The sequence below is a fragment of the Canis lupus genome, chromosome 15 (genome assembly GCF_003254725.2).
Source record: "Canis lupus dingo isolate Sandy chromosome 15, ASM325472v2, whole genome shotgun sequence".
Classification (NCBI taxonomy): domain Eukaryota; kingdom Metazoa; phylum Chordata; class Mammalia; order Carnivora; family Canidae; genus Canis; species Canis lupus.
This window is the reverse complement of record NC_064257.1, coordinates 9,533,569-9,548,199: the sequence shown is the minus strand read 5'-3', so window position 1 is coordinate 9,548,199 and position 14,631 is coordinate 9,533,569. Positions and strand designations below refer to the sequence as shown.

The window sequence follows — 14,631 nt, the reverse complement described above, 5'->3', positions numbered from 1 at the left end:
ACTGACTCATGAGAGATGTTTGTTGACCATCTGTATGACTTCTTTGGAAAAATGTTAGTCCTCTGCCCCTTTTTAAATCAGATTATTTGTTCCTTTGGTATTGAGTCGTGTAAGTTCTTTATATAATTTTGGATATTAACCCCTTATTAGGTACGTCATTTGCAAATATCTTCTCCTAGTCAGTACAGTGTCTTTTTGTTTTGTCAATAGTTTCCTTCACTGTGCAAAAGAGGTTTTTTTTTTGATGTAGTCCCAATAGTTTATTTTTGCTTTTGTTTGCCTTTCCTCAGGAGACTTATCTAGAAAAAATGTGCTGCAGCCAATGTCAGAGAAATTCCTGCCTGTTCTCTCTCCTAGGATTTTTATGCTTGAAAGTCTCACATTTAGGTCTTCAATTCATTTTTGAGTGTATTTTTGTGTATAGTATTAGTCAGTGGTCCGATTTTATTCTTTTTGCATGCAGCTGTCCAGTTTTCCCGGCACCATTTATTGAAGAGACTGTCTTTTACCCATTGTGTATGTTCTTGCCTCTTTTGTCATGGAATAATTGACTCCATAATCATGGATCCATTTTGGGGATCTCTATTCTGTTCCACTGATCTGTATGTCTGTTTTTGTGCCAGTACCATACTGTTTTGATCACTACAGCTTTGTAGTATATATTGAAATCTGATATTGTAATGTAAGTGGAGGTATTCCACTTTATTCTTCTTTCCCAGGACTGCTTTGGCTATTTGGGGTTTTCTGTGGTTCTCTACAAATTTTAGAATTATTCGTTCCAGTTTTGTGAAAATATATTGTGTATTCTTATTGTTTTAACCTGAGTGACATCATGTGTTTCTATGTCTTTCTTTTTGCATTTAACAGAACATTTAGACTGCTTTCTGTGTTTATACCATTAGGTCTACAGTGTTCTTTTTGTGGCTGCCAGTGCACATATGACCTGTTTCTCTGCTTTTTTTTGTTTGTTTTTGTTTTGTTTTGTTTTGTTTTTTTGTTTCTCTGCTTATAGACATTTAGGTTGTTTCCTGTATTTTCCTATTACAAGCAGTACTTCAGTGAATATCCTTGTACAGCCACTTTTGGCACATATATATTTTTTAAGGTTAGATTTATCATTCTTTCATATTTTTTGTCATAAGCAAAAAGAAATACTTCATCTTAATTTTATTCTGTTTATTTAGACTTATGATCTTTATTTTTTCTGTAATTTACAGGGATGCTATCAGTGTTTGTATTAGATACTGATTAGTTTTCATTGAGATACCTGTTGAACCAAATTCAAAGGAGAATTTAGTGCTTTTGTCCCTATTATACCTTGGGGAAGTAGGAGATAAGCCCCTGTTTGTTCCTCCACAGATTTACTTCTTGGACAAGACTTTTCCTCTGTAATAATGAAAAATTACCTTGTGACATTAGCCCATTTTGAAATTTGAGTTGGTAAAGATGCTGATGCTGTTACTTTACATAAGAAAAATATTACTTTTCTTTAATATTAAACAGCATGGGCTTCTGAATTTAGAAAGAAAGCAAAAATAGCTCTTATTTGAAGGTCTTCGGAACATGCTGATAAGCAATTTGCATAATAAGGCTGAAATGTTTGACTTTTTTTCTGTATTTCATTACTTGTATCACCTTTTGTTCATTTTAAAAACAGTACCTGTGTTTTGTTTTGTGTGTGTGTGTGTGTGTGTGTGTGTGTGTGTGTGTGTGTGTGTTTGTGTGTTTTGTTTTTTAAGAAAGGATACTCCATGGGCACCTTGGAGGCTCAGTTGGTTAAGCGTCCAACTCTTGATTTCAGCTCGAGTCGTGATCCTCAGGGTCTTGAGATGGAGCTCATGTAGTGACTGTGGAGCTTGCTTAAGATTATCTCTCTCCCTATCCTTCTCCCTCTTTCTTTCTCTCTCTCTCTCTCTCAAAGAAAAAAAGGATATTCTGGTTTCTTTTCAGATTGTGTAAATCTCTCACTTTTTACTAAAAGGATTATGTCAGTTTGGAAACACAGCCAAAATTGTCTATTTGGAGATACATAAAATTAGTTACAAACTTTGAAAAAGTGAGCCCTCTTTCTGTGTACATTTAGGATAATTATATATATTTTTTAAACTTTTATTTATTTATGATAGGCACACAGTGAGAGAGAGAGAGAGGCAGAGACACAGGCAGAGGGAGAAGCAGGCTCCATGCACCGGGAGCCTGATGTGGGATTCGATCCCGGATATCCAGGACCGCGCCCTGGCCAAAGGCAGGCGCTAAACCGCTGCGCCACCCAGGGATCCCTAGGATAATTATAATAAGTAATTTAGAATATAAATTATTTCAGATTTTTTAAATACAGCATTTTTGAGTAGGTAAATTTAAAGACGTTTTAGAAATGAAATTAACGTATGATTTATGTCTTAATTTTTCAACCTAATTTCATCATCTTCACTTTTAACTTTCTAATATAAAAAAGAAATAAGGTAACAACTGAGAAAAATAATATTGTTTGTTTTTCTTATAAGGATAACTCAAAAAAAAAAAAAAAAGGATAACTCAATTCTTTTGTTTGCAATTCCCAAACACGTTTTCTTTTTGGACAGATTTTCAGTTGTGTGATCACCTGGAGTGTTTGCATGTTACTTTTCATTTTTGATTCCTGGATGGTTTGGAGGCTTTCTTAAAATACCTGTTTCAGCAAGAGAAAGCCTCTTTCCCATCTTACTGCCACTATTGCAGGGGGCCAAGGGGCGGGGGAGGAATTTAGAGTCATTTGCTAAGATGAACTATTTTTGGAATTTCCACAGTAAGATTACCTTTTTTGGTGGCAGACTTTTTCTGTTATGTTTTTAAAATATCTTTGTGAACTAGGCAACTAAATGTGGCAGGTGGATGTGCTTTTTCTCTAATTATTGAACCATAGACACAAGGGTGGGCTAAAAATCCATGGGTGACTCTGGATTTGTTTTTCAAATTTTAAAAATTATTTTAAAAAATGTATTCATGAGAGAGAGAGAGAGAGAGGTAGAGACATAGGTAGACAGAAGCAGGCTCCCTGTGAGGAGCCTGTTGCAGGACTCGATCCCAGGACCCTGGGATCACAACCTGAGCCAAAGGCAGACGCTCAACCACTGAGCCACCCAGACGTCCCTCGTTTTTGTTTTTCTTTTAAAGATTTTATTTATGCATGCATATATGTATGTGTGAGAGAAATCACAAATGGGGAGGAGGGGCCGAAGGAGAAGCAGACTGCCAGCTGAGCAGACAGCCTTGATGTGGGACTTGATCCCAGGTCCTAGGATCATGACCTGAGCTCAAGGTGGACGCTCAATCAACTGAGCCACCCAGGCACCCCTCTAGGATTCATTTTTATTGCTGCTGTTTCTCAACTTCTAGGACTATGGCCTTGGCTTTTAGACTGTCAGCATTGACCTAATTAAATCTAACCTCTGCCAGGCATCTGTAGGAGTTAAGCTCAAATTGCTTGAGAGTTGTAGATGCTCTGTAAATTCTTGTTGAATTACTCTCAGTAGTCTTCCATTGTTTGATACTTTGTTCTTTTCTTTTTTTTTTTTAATTCTTGAGAGACACAGCTGGATAGAAAGGCAGAGACATAGGCTGAGGGAGAAGCAGACTCCCTGCGGGAAGTCTGATGTGGGACCCGATCCCGGATTCCGGGATCAAGCCCTGGGCCAAAAGCAGACGCTCAACCGCTGGGCCACCCAGGTTTTCCATTGTTTGATACTTTTATTGTTTTATTTTGTTACTAGACCATGGATCATGATCACAGAGATTAGCTAGTAGTCTTCTTTCTGTGGCTCTCTCTGTTCATTTCAGTTTCCTTAGACTACTTAGGTACAGAAACATGTTCTTCCTGCTTCTTTCCTTTTCCACATTCTTCCCGTGGTAGACCTCTGTTTTCCTCTGCTCCTGAGCCCCAGACACCTGACTTTAATTTAGGTAGAAAAGGAGTTTGGCATATGTGTGGTGCTTTCGTGTTTTAATGTGACAGCTGAAACATAATGACTAATGTGAATGTGTGATGTGATATCCTGGGCAATATTTTAACATTCATGTGGTCTTTGATATTCTTTCCATTGTGCATTCTCATTGTGTCGCTACTGCATTTTTAAAATATCTGGATCCTACAGTATAAAATAGGAATCCCGGCTTTCCCCTGATACTGTATTTGTTGTGGGACTTTTGACCCCAGCACTCAAACACTGTGATTATAATCAAAAGAGTTCCCTTTCTAATTATAGATCATTATAGAATGGGAACATATCAGTTCTTCATTTAAAAGTCTGTGTCCCATTCTATGACATGATTTGCCTTTTTCTATGTCTAGTTTAAATGTTGATTTTCTTTACAAAGGGTGTAAAGACTTCTACCAACTTAATTTTTCTTGATTTTAGAAAAGTCTGTTTTGACCCCATCTCCATGAATTTTTTCCCCTTTATTACCAACATTGTCTCTTAATTTAAGGTATTTTCATTTCCTAGGCAGTGGGCACTCACCACCTAGTAGCAGTTTGACTTCTCCAAGCCATGTCAACTTGTCTCCAAACACTGTCCCTGAGTTCTCTTATTCTAGCAGTGAAGATGAATTCTATGATGCTGATGAATTCCACCAAAGTGGCTCATCCCCAAAGCGCTTAATAGAGTAAGTAAATGAACTCTGTGTATTTAAATGGCTCTTGATTTTAAAAATCTGATTTTGAGACTGGTGTGAATGATGCACTCGTTAAGCGTCTTTTGTGATTGACTTACTGAGCAAATCCAGTTCTATGAGAATTGTGATTTTACTTTTGACTTCATTCAAATAGAGTAAGTTAGCATCAGCTAAAGTAATATGCCAGTATTGTTCATTGAACTCCTGGCATTATTTCTGTAGCGCCAAAATTAGCAGAGGTTCAAGTAAGCAAGAAAGCTAGGAAGTATTGTACAAGTAAGAGGGCACCAATATTTGTTTTATATTAGAGTGGAGATAACACCTGTAAGCTAGGCATTATACTAGTGGAGGAATGATCCAGAGGTGAAAAAAGACCCAGTTTCTGCCTTCAGGGAACTTGCTGTTTATTGGGAGAACAAACAGACATTAATAATCCAATGTCATACAGGCTAAGCCCAGAAAGCCATGGGAGTATTTTGGAGTCCTTAGAAGTGAGGGAAGGATTCACAGAGGAGGGAGGGGGTGTGATCCTAAGTAAGAATATGAGTAAGGAGAAGGAACATGGTGGTAAGGAGGGAGAAGTGGAAATGTTTTCTTGAAGCTAGAACCTTATTAAGGCAGGCCTATAGGCAAAGGGTGGGGAGTTGGGTTTCTTTGGGGGATCTGTAAGTTGTTAAGTTTGGCAGTAGCATAAGTTGTTAAAAAAAAAAAGATACAGAAGGGGTTGACGGGCAGGTCATCTAAGATTCTAGCCTTTTATGAATTTTGAACATTTTCTGACAAAAATTAGCAGTTGCTGGTCAGGTCTGCGTTTTAGAAAAATAGATTTGCCTAGGTATGTAGATTTGAATGAAGTGGAGCTGTGTTACAGGTAAGGAGATCAGCCTAAACCAGGTAGTAAATTGAGAAATGTTGATTAGACTTAGCTATGGTAATTGCACAGGAATGAGGGAAGCGTGTAGATTCCAGAGATACTAAGCAAGCAGATTTTGATAGATACCAATAATAGGTTTTCCTTCATTCAAAAATATTAGACCTGTTTTACACTATTGAAAAAGCTAGGTGTGTTCTATGCACAGACAAGGCTTTATATGTGTGAAGTCATTGACACGAGAGCTGATAAGCAAAATACACCCTACTGGTGTAGGTGTTGCTGTGGTTAAGCTTTTGGATTTTTTCGGAAAGAATAGGTTCTGAATCTGGTTTGCTTCAAAGGTGTGTGTCTTGGGGTACTTGGCTGGCTCAGTTGGTAGAGCATGCAACTAGATCCTCTGGGCTTTGAGTTCAAGCCCCACTCGAATGGATGTAGAAATTACTTTAAAAAATTTTTAAAGGGCAGCCCCAGTGGCGCAGCGATTTAGCGCCGCCTGCAGCACAGGACGTGATCCTGGAGACCCTGGATCGAGTCCCACATCAGGCTCTCTGTATGATGCCTGCTTCTCCCTCTGCCTGTGTCTCTGCCTCTCTCTCTCTGACTCTATGAATAAATAAATAAAATCTTTAAAAAAAAATTTAAAAAGAAACAATGGTGGGTGATCTTGGTCAAGTTATTTAGCCTATGTAATATTCAGTTTCCTCATTTGTAAAATGAGGATAACAATGGTTTCTACTTCAAGGAGTCATTGTGAACATTTAAATGAGAATAATGTCATGGGGCAGCCCTGGTGGCTCAGAGGTTTAGCTCCGCCTTCAGCGCGGGGCCTGATCTTGAAGACCCAGGATCGAGTTCTGACCAGCCCCCATCCTGCTGCCCTGTAATACACAGAACCTGTAAGGCACAGCAGCCTCCCCACACCCCTGACAGCAACGACAAAGGTCAACCCAACAGGGCACCTCAAGGAAGCAGGACCAAGCCACTAATGCAGGCTGAGGGCCTGAAGCAGGCCTCACATTGTCCTATCCTCAGCGCAGCGCCAGGTGAGGGGTGAAGAGCCCTCCTGACGTGAGGAACAAGGGCTACCACCCAAGTGAGAGGAGGTAGGATGGCAACAGCCCCACCCCGCTTCCCAGGAAAGGAGATCTCTGAGCCATAGGTCCACAGCACGTGGGCCTGAGCCCACCATCTCTCGTGGAGAGCCCACCTCCACCACTTCAGGCTCCATCTGCACTCTCCCCAAGTGCTGCGCCTCAGGCCTTGGCTGGCCTCTGCTCCTACAGACGTCCATCCTCAGGCTGGGTCACCCCTCCACACAAGGGCACCTGAGGGAGCCCAGAGCCCACTTCCCACTCAATCCAGCCTTTGACCGTGGTTACCTTTTTGCTCTCAGAAAGCTTGAGGGGTTTGCTTCCCTCTGAAGCTTCGGGACAAGCATCATCAGTGCTCTCATCTTTGCTGTCTTCCTCCTTGCCCTCCTGTTTTGGGGACTCTTCATAAACCCCGTCCTCATCTTCTGTGGACTTCACCTCTGGAGGCTCTGACATCACAGAAACCACTTCATTCCAGAGGACCTGCTTCATGTCCTTGATTTTTTCCTTCCCCTCCTCCATTTCTGTTAGATCACCTAAATCCGTGTCCCACGTCAGGCTCCCTGCATGGAGCCTGCTTCTCCCTCTCGCCTGTGTCTCTGCCTCTCTCTCTCTCTCTCTCTCTCTTTCTCTCTCATGAATAAATAAATAAAATCTTAAAAAAAAGAACTTAAAAAAAAGAATAATGTCACTCAAGTGCTTAATAAAGTATTTGGCATGTAATCACTCAAATATATAGAAAGTAAATTAATGTTTATTTGCTTTAATGTTACTGTGTTGTAGAGATAGTTGGCTTAATTTTTGTTGGGTATTTTTTCCAACTCTGCTGCTTTTTCAGGAGTTGGTATATTGTTATAGCTTGGAGTTTGCTTTGTACGACAATGCAAATTTGGGAATGATTTTATGTGAGTTTGTAAGCCCCGTACCATCAGCCACCTAGTCCTTAGGCCTCAAATCTTGGTTTCTTTTAGTGAGAAATACTGTGTGGGACTCTAGTTTTCTTAAGCGTACACATGAACTGAGAAATATAGTATTCCTATATATGGATCATAACTGCTCAAAATCTCAAAACTTGTAAGGAGAATAATGACTGGTTCAGGAAGTTTTGTGTCTTAGTGGATCAAATTTAGTTTTTGAATGTGGGGGGAGAATGAAATATCTGTGACTTGGGTGTGATACAGTATCTGTTAAGACAGGAGACTAAAGGAAGAGGAATTTGAACCCACAATTCAAGACCAGTTTAGCCCAAAGGCTTGGTTTAGCATCTTGGTTTCTTAATGATATATGTGGGAAAATAAACTATTGAGAAACTGTTATTAGCAGTTTGCTAATAGAAATAGCACTTTATTTATTTTTTAAGGATTTTGTTTATTCATAAGAGACTCCGAGAGAGAGGCAGAGACACAGGCAGAGGGAGAAGGGGGCTCCCTGCAGGGAGTCCGATGTGGGACTTGATCCCAGGACCCCGAGATCATGACTTGAGCCAAGACAGATGCTCAACCACTGAGCCACCGAGGTACCCCACGAATTTCAATTTAATTTTGTAAATTGTTTTTTTTATGACAGTGGGGTTAAAAGGAAATAAGCATTTGGAATCCAAAGTAAAGCTTATTTTTGATTTTTGATGTTTCCAAGCAAGTTTCCTTTGAATGGAATTAAGGATAGTATCTCACATTGAACTAGAGGACTCTGTTTTGATATTCAGTTGTACTTAAAGTTACAACTGAATATCAAAACAGAGTCCTCTATCGTCCAGAAGCATATAACTGTATACAGGAGAGCTTGTAGTATCTGGTTAGCTGCTGCTTCTTTTTTTTTTTTCTTCTTTCTTTCTTTCTTTTCTTTCTTTTTCTTTTCTTTCTTTCTTTCTTTTCATTCTTTTCTTTTTTCTTTCTTTCTTTCTTCTTTCTTTCTTCTTTCTTTCTTTCCCTATTTATTTATTCATGAGAGACACACAGAGAGAGAGGCAGAGAGAGAAGCAGGCTCCATGCAGGAAGCCCAATGTGGGACTCGATCCCAGAACTCCAGGACCATGCCCTGGGCCGAAGGCAGGCGCTAAACCCCTGAGCCACCCAGGGATCCCTAGTTAGCTTCTTTTTAACATCAGAGTCTGGCCCCAGTTTCAAGGGGTTCTCCTGAAATTTTTATAAAATAGAAAATTTTATTATTGTACCTGTAACGGGCATGTCTACAAAGTCACCTATAGGCTCATAGGCTTTTTTCTTTTCTCCTTCTATTATAAGCTTCCTTCTCTGGGCTTTCCTGGTACCCATCCCATGACAAATACACAGTTGATGAACCTCCCATTTGAAAGGATCCAGGGTTAAATTCTATGTCCTGCTAACCCATTGGATTCCTTTTTTCCCCTCAGTTTTATGTTCTCCTTGTATGCCCTAATCTGGATTCCCAAACTGGTAGGGACTGCAGATGGTTTATTTGGCCATCAAGGTGTTTGTTGATTTGGGGGCAGGGTGTTGTTTTTTTAAATGGGCTTAAGTCCATTCAAATGGAGTGTGTTGGCCCCTGGGGCTGTATTCCTTACTACCTAGCCCAGTTCACGTATTTATGTTCTCTGCCTGACCTTGCTGGGCATTGAGCCTGTGACACCTGCTGGTCATCGGCTGCTACTACTTATTTTCGGACTCACAGCTCAAGTTTCTGTCTACTGTTTTTCTGTCTCTGTAGAAAGAGAACTGGAAAACTTAAGTCTTTCACTATGCACTTTCCGAAGACCTGTAGCAATGGCAGCTTCAGTGTGAACTGTTAGTGAGCAGTGTGGCTGTACACGGTTATAAACTAGATGAAAGTCCGTGTTGGAAAGAACTTGTGCTTTGGAGCCAGACATGGATTTGAAATTGCTCCAGTACTTACCAGCCGTGTGAACTGAGGCCAGTCACTGAGTCTCTGAGCTGAGCATCCATGTGTGAAGAGAATAATACTGTGTAGGGTTTTTAGGGAGCTTAGATTGTTATGGAGATGAAAACACAGTGTTTGGCTCTTACCAAGGGGCTCAGTAAGACTTTGGATTCTGTTACTGTAATTCAGCTCAGCACTTCACATTTTTTGGTTTAGTTTATTTATGATATGATTACATACTATACAGGTTAGCCTGTTGCAGATAAAGCTTTCCTGTAAGCGTATTATTCTTATCAATGTTGCTCTTATTTTTTAATTAAATTCTTTAAATTTTTTGGTCCCGATTGCAATAAATTATGGAGAAATGAGGATCCCATTTTTTTTTTCATTTTGAGAGATTTTGAGCATTTCATTTGGCCCAGACATGGTTTCTTACCTGAGTAAAAAAGAAAAGCACAGCATAGATCTAACCTTTAGAATTGTATATAAAATAAGATACATATTTGAAAGGATTTGGGGTTTTTGATCTATTGATTTAAAATATTGATTCTAGGGGATCCCTGGGTGGCTCAGCGGTTTAGCATCTGCCTACAGCCAGGGGCATGATCCTGGAGACCTGGGATCAGGTTCCACATCGGGCTCCCTGCGTGGAGCCTGCTTCTCCCTCTGCCTGTGTCTCTGCCTCTTTCTGTCTCAAATAAATAAATAAATAAATAAATAAATAAATAAATAAATAAATAAATAAATAAATCTTAAAAAAATAAAATATTGATTCTATTTTGATGATGTATCAAAGAGCCACAAAACATTTTGAAAATAACTTTCATGCAGCTCTTTTATTTAATGATTTATTTAATTTGATTTCTCTTACCTAGGTCTTTTACTCATATTTTCCATTGGCTCTCAAAGCTGTGAGGTAGACATTAGTTTCAGTACCTTGTGATGTATACTACTAAATTATCAAAGAAGCAGTAGTTACCTAAGGATTTTTGAAAAATAGATCAAAGAAAGTAAGTAACTAGGACAAACTACGTTTAAATTAGAATACACATTGTTCTAATACTGTAATATTAGAATGTTCTAACGTAGGCAGAGCACAGAGGATTGTTTGGGTAGTGCAGCTATACAATACTATAATGATGTATACTTCTCTACATTTATCAAAATTCATAGACTGTTGTACCACCAAGAGTGAACCCTAATGTGAACTGTGGACATCAAGTCAGAGAATGATGTGCCAGTGTAGGTTCATTAGTTATTACAAGTGAGCACACTCTGGGGTGGGATGTTGATAATATGGGAGGGAAGTTGGGCATGTTTGCGGAAAGGAGCACATAGGAATTCTGTAGTTTCTACTCAGTTTTGCTGTGAAAAACTGCTCTAAAAATGAAGTTTATTAAATAAATCAAAAGAAGGTAAGTAATTAGGGCAAACTGTGTTTAAATTAGAATATATAATATGCTTTGCATCCATAAATCTGTAACAAAAAACTGGTCATGTGTATACTATTTTATATATAATATCTGCAGTATGAAAAATTTGGTTTCTTTTTATATTTAATAAGTAAATTATGACTTTGATTATTTTATTAATATACAACTAATTCTGGATAAGTTACAGTTATAAGTATAATAATAGAGGAAACTTTGTTTAGACCCTATTAATATTTTAACCAGCTCATAATTTCAGTTACCATAAATTTGCTTGTAAAAAATACCGTGCTTTTGTATTTTGTTATTTCAAATACAGTTTTTAAGTGACTGGAAATACTGTTAAATACCAGTGTGGGCTTTTATCAAAGGATCTCAAAAATACAGAGAAAACATCTTCTGAGACTAAGTATGACAGACTTGGCAATTTTTGAGGTTCTAGAAATTGTTGCAGAGAATTATATTTTTCTGTAAAGTAACGTGACAAGAAAATGAACTCTAGCTTTAAACTTAGATGCAGAAGCAAAAATCTTACTAATATTTGATGACCTTTTAGCATGATTTGGTTGAGCACACACTATGCAAAAAAAGTCTCGTAAAGCACGAGACAGGAAACCTAGTTCTCACACTTTACAGTTTCCAATCTCAGAAGAAGGGTTCGGAACTGTGTATGTGTGACCAGCTCACTGTCATTGATCGGCCTGTATTGGTTTCAGATAGCCTTGTAGGTTAATGCCTTACTCTGACTCTCAGTTGCTTAAGAAGGTGATTACTGGTTTTTCAGTTCATCCGGATCTGCCTCAGTCTTGACACACAGCAGCTCAGGAAATAGTCTGAAGCGCCCAGATACCACAGAGTCGCTTAATTCCTCCATGTCCAATGGAACAAGTGAAGCTGGTAAGTGACATTGGAGAATTTGACTCTTTTTCCTAAAAATATTTGTTTGAAAAAAAGATTTGTGACACTGGTAGCATCACAGGTTGGTCTGACTTAACACCAGTCTAAGCAGATCTGTTTTATTTTAGACCTTTTTGACTCACATGATGATAGAGATGATGAAGGGGAGGCAGGATCAGTAGAAGAGCACAAAAGTGTTATCATGCATCTCTTGTCACAGGTTAGGCTTGGAATGGATCTGACTAAGGTAAGAAACAAATTTGGCATTTGCTGTTAAGTCTTACTGTGTATGTGCGGGTTCTCGGTGATTGTGTAGTGAATGTGGCTTGAAAATGTAGCGTAATGACATAACTTCCGTTTATACATTTGTGGTTTAATATATATGTAGATGAGTAAACTGAGAATTTTTACAAATGGGTGAAATACATGAAGCTAGAATTCATAGAAATAGTATATGTGGATAATATGAATTAAGTAAGATTTGGGTCTTACTGGGGTCTTATATTATGAATTAATTAATAATGTTGGGCCTGATTAGTAGTTTGGATAAAACCTAAAGCAGTGTGGTTTGTCCAGAATCAAAATGAGCAGAGTTCTGATCTTGAAGTTAGAGGACCTGTGTTTGCATCCTGCCTCTGCTATCACCAAACCATGTGACCTTGAGCACGTCTCTTCCTCTCTGATCTTTGCGTTTCTTATGCAAGATGGACATACAGTGTCCACCTCCCAGGGCTGTTAAGGATTGGAACATGTAGCAAATGGGAGATTGATTGTATGACAAACCTTGAGCCACTCAATTAGTTTAGTTTAAATGTTAATTTGATTTTAAACTTGGTTCTCTAAACAGAATGCCCTGTTAATTTAGGAGACTAATGCATATAGGTGCCTATTGTATTTCCCTACCACTGTGCTAGAAACCTCATCCTTGCACTTAATTCTCCCCACAGCTCTGCAGAGGTGTTGTTAAAATTTTATGGATGAGGAAACTAAAACTCATAGAGACTGAGTAACTTGACTAGCAAAACAGATTCTGATATGATCTGTGATTTCAAAATTTGCAGTCTTTTTACTGCCAGCTCTTATCTTAAAGACTTGAGCTGCAGTCACTTAGATTGTTGCTCTATCTGGCTTTAGAAAGTTAATAAAATTTAGGATGCTCACTTCTGTTATGACCAGATCAACTCCAGTGCTAGATAGTCTTTGATACCTGTCAGCTTCACTCTGGTTTTGGATTTAGAGGGCTGTTGAGGAAAAAACTAATATATAATACTTTCTAATAAGTGTCTGTAATAAAACCTTTTTACCTCAAATCTAAATGAAAACAGAAACAGCAATAATTTGTGGAATCCAACATACTTGCCAGGAATGTTCTAGGTAAGAGAATATTTGCAGGAGTTTGTCCCAGAACTTTTTCCATGATCATTAGATTGCATAATTGCTAGGTCAGAATTCTCACTTCAAATTTGTTTGTTAGAGCTTAATTTTAGATGTTGACATCTAAATATTTCTTTTCTGTATCTTCCACTGTGGTCAGTTTTGGTCTAATGGAAGACTCCTCAGAAGATAGCTTGAACAGTACTAAGTGTATTAGCTCCTATAATGAGAAAGCTAGAAGTAGAGTGGTTCTAGGATTGATTAATTCAATCAGTTGTGTGAGAAAGAAGCTAGGTTCCTTTTGTCACTTTGTTCTTCCATCCTTAGCATGTTGACTTTCACACTCAGGCTTGTCTCCTTGTCATTGCAAAATGGCTGTCACACTTCCAGTCTTCCCATCCTTAGGCAAATAATGTCAGGAGGCAGAAAAATAATTTTTCATGGATTTTGTTGTTGTTGTTGTTGTTGGACATTCTTCTCCTGAAGTGGCCCGTCAGACTTCCAGCTGAATCTCATTGGCCAGAGCTATGCATGTCCCACGCCTAAGCCAGTCACTAGAAAGGGAGGTTAAATGATAGGAATAGATTAATCTGCATTCACCCCCTTGAGATCCAGGAGGACCCTGTGACTCTTACGGCAACCTATAGCCTCAACCTGAGCAGAATCAGAATTCTGTTACAAAGGTTGAAGCAGGAATGTGCACAGACAACCAAAAGTGTCTGCCACAATCAAGTGTGTAATCCTTGGCTCACATAATTTTCTCCGCCAGATAATCTATATTTGGTTCATAGCTATTGTATGTGCTTGTTATATTATGAAAGACATAATTCTTTTCTAACCAAAAATGTTAAAAATTAGCTATTTTAGAAATCTTTACTGGCACAAGTGGATGGCTGTGATCGCCAACAGATTCTGAAATCTCAATGCCATTATGTATTCCAAAGTATTGCAATAATGTCATAAATTTTTATCTCATTCTCCTATTTATAAAATGTATCTTTTCACTTCAGATACTTTCTAAAGTTATTTCCCAAATACTTTGTACTGTTTGGAAATACTACAGAGTCACATCTCATTTACCTTGCTTGGTCTTCAAAATAGTTCTAAGAAAGATATAAGCAGGACATATAATTATTCTCCTTTTACATAAACTTAGGTTATTTTCTAGGGCTGCCTCATACCTAAGTGGCGGCAAAGTAAGTACTGGAACCCAGGTTGAAGAAAACCTAGACCTGTTCCAGTTACTTGACATAATGGCATGTATAAGGGCTAAAAACATTGAAGATGATCTGTTTAATGAGAGTTCTCAAGAATTTTTTTAAGTAGAGAGGAAAAAAATCTTTTTTTTTTTTTTTTCTGATTACATATAAAATTTTGGGTTTTAGCCATTTCTTCTTTTTGAATGACCTGTTCAGTTCTTTTGTTCATTTTTTTTCTGTTGGTAATAGTAATCTTTTTC

General features: G+C 38.4%; 1 protein-coding gene across 9 annotated transcripts in view; it reads left to right on the top strand.

The window, feature by feature from the left end:
• OSBPL9 (oxysterol binding protein like 9) overlaps positions 1-14,631 on the top strand; it is a 160,770-nt gene that overhangs the window by 134,381 nt on the left and 11,758 nt on the right. For all 9 annotated transcript variants that reach the window (XM_025420091.3, XM_025420090.3, XM_025420088.3 and 6 more), the window contains 3 exons: positions 4,482-4,641; positions 11,686-11,798; positions 11,927-12,045. In XM_025420091.3, coding sequence (XP_025275876.1) covers positions 4,482-4,641; positions 11,686-11,798; positions 11,927-12,045 — 392 coding nt within the window. The remainder of the gene's footprint in view (positions 1-4,481; positions 4,642-11,685; positions 11,799-11,926; positions 12,046-14,631) is intronic.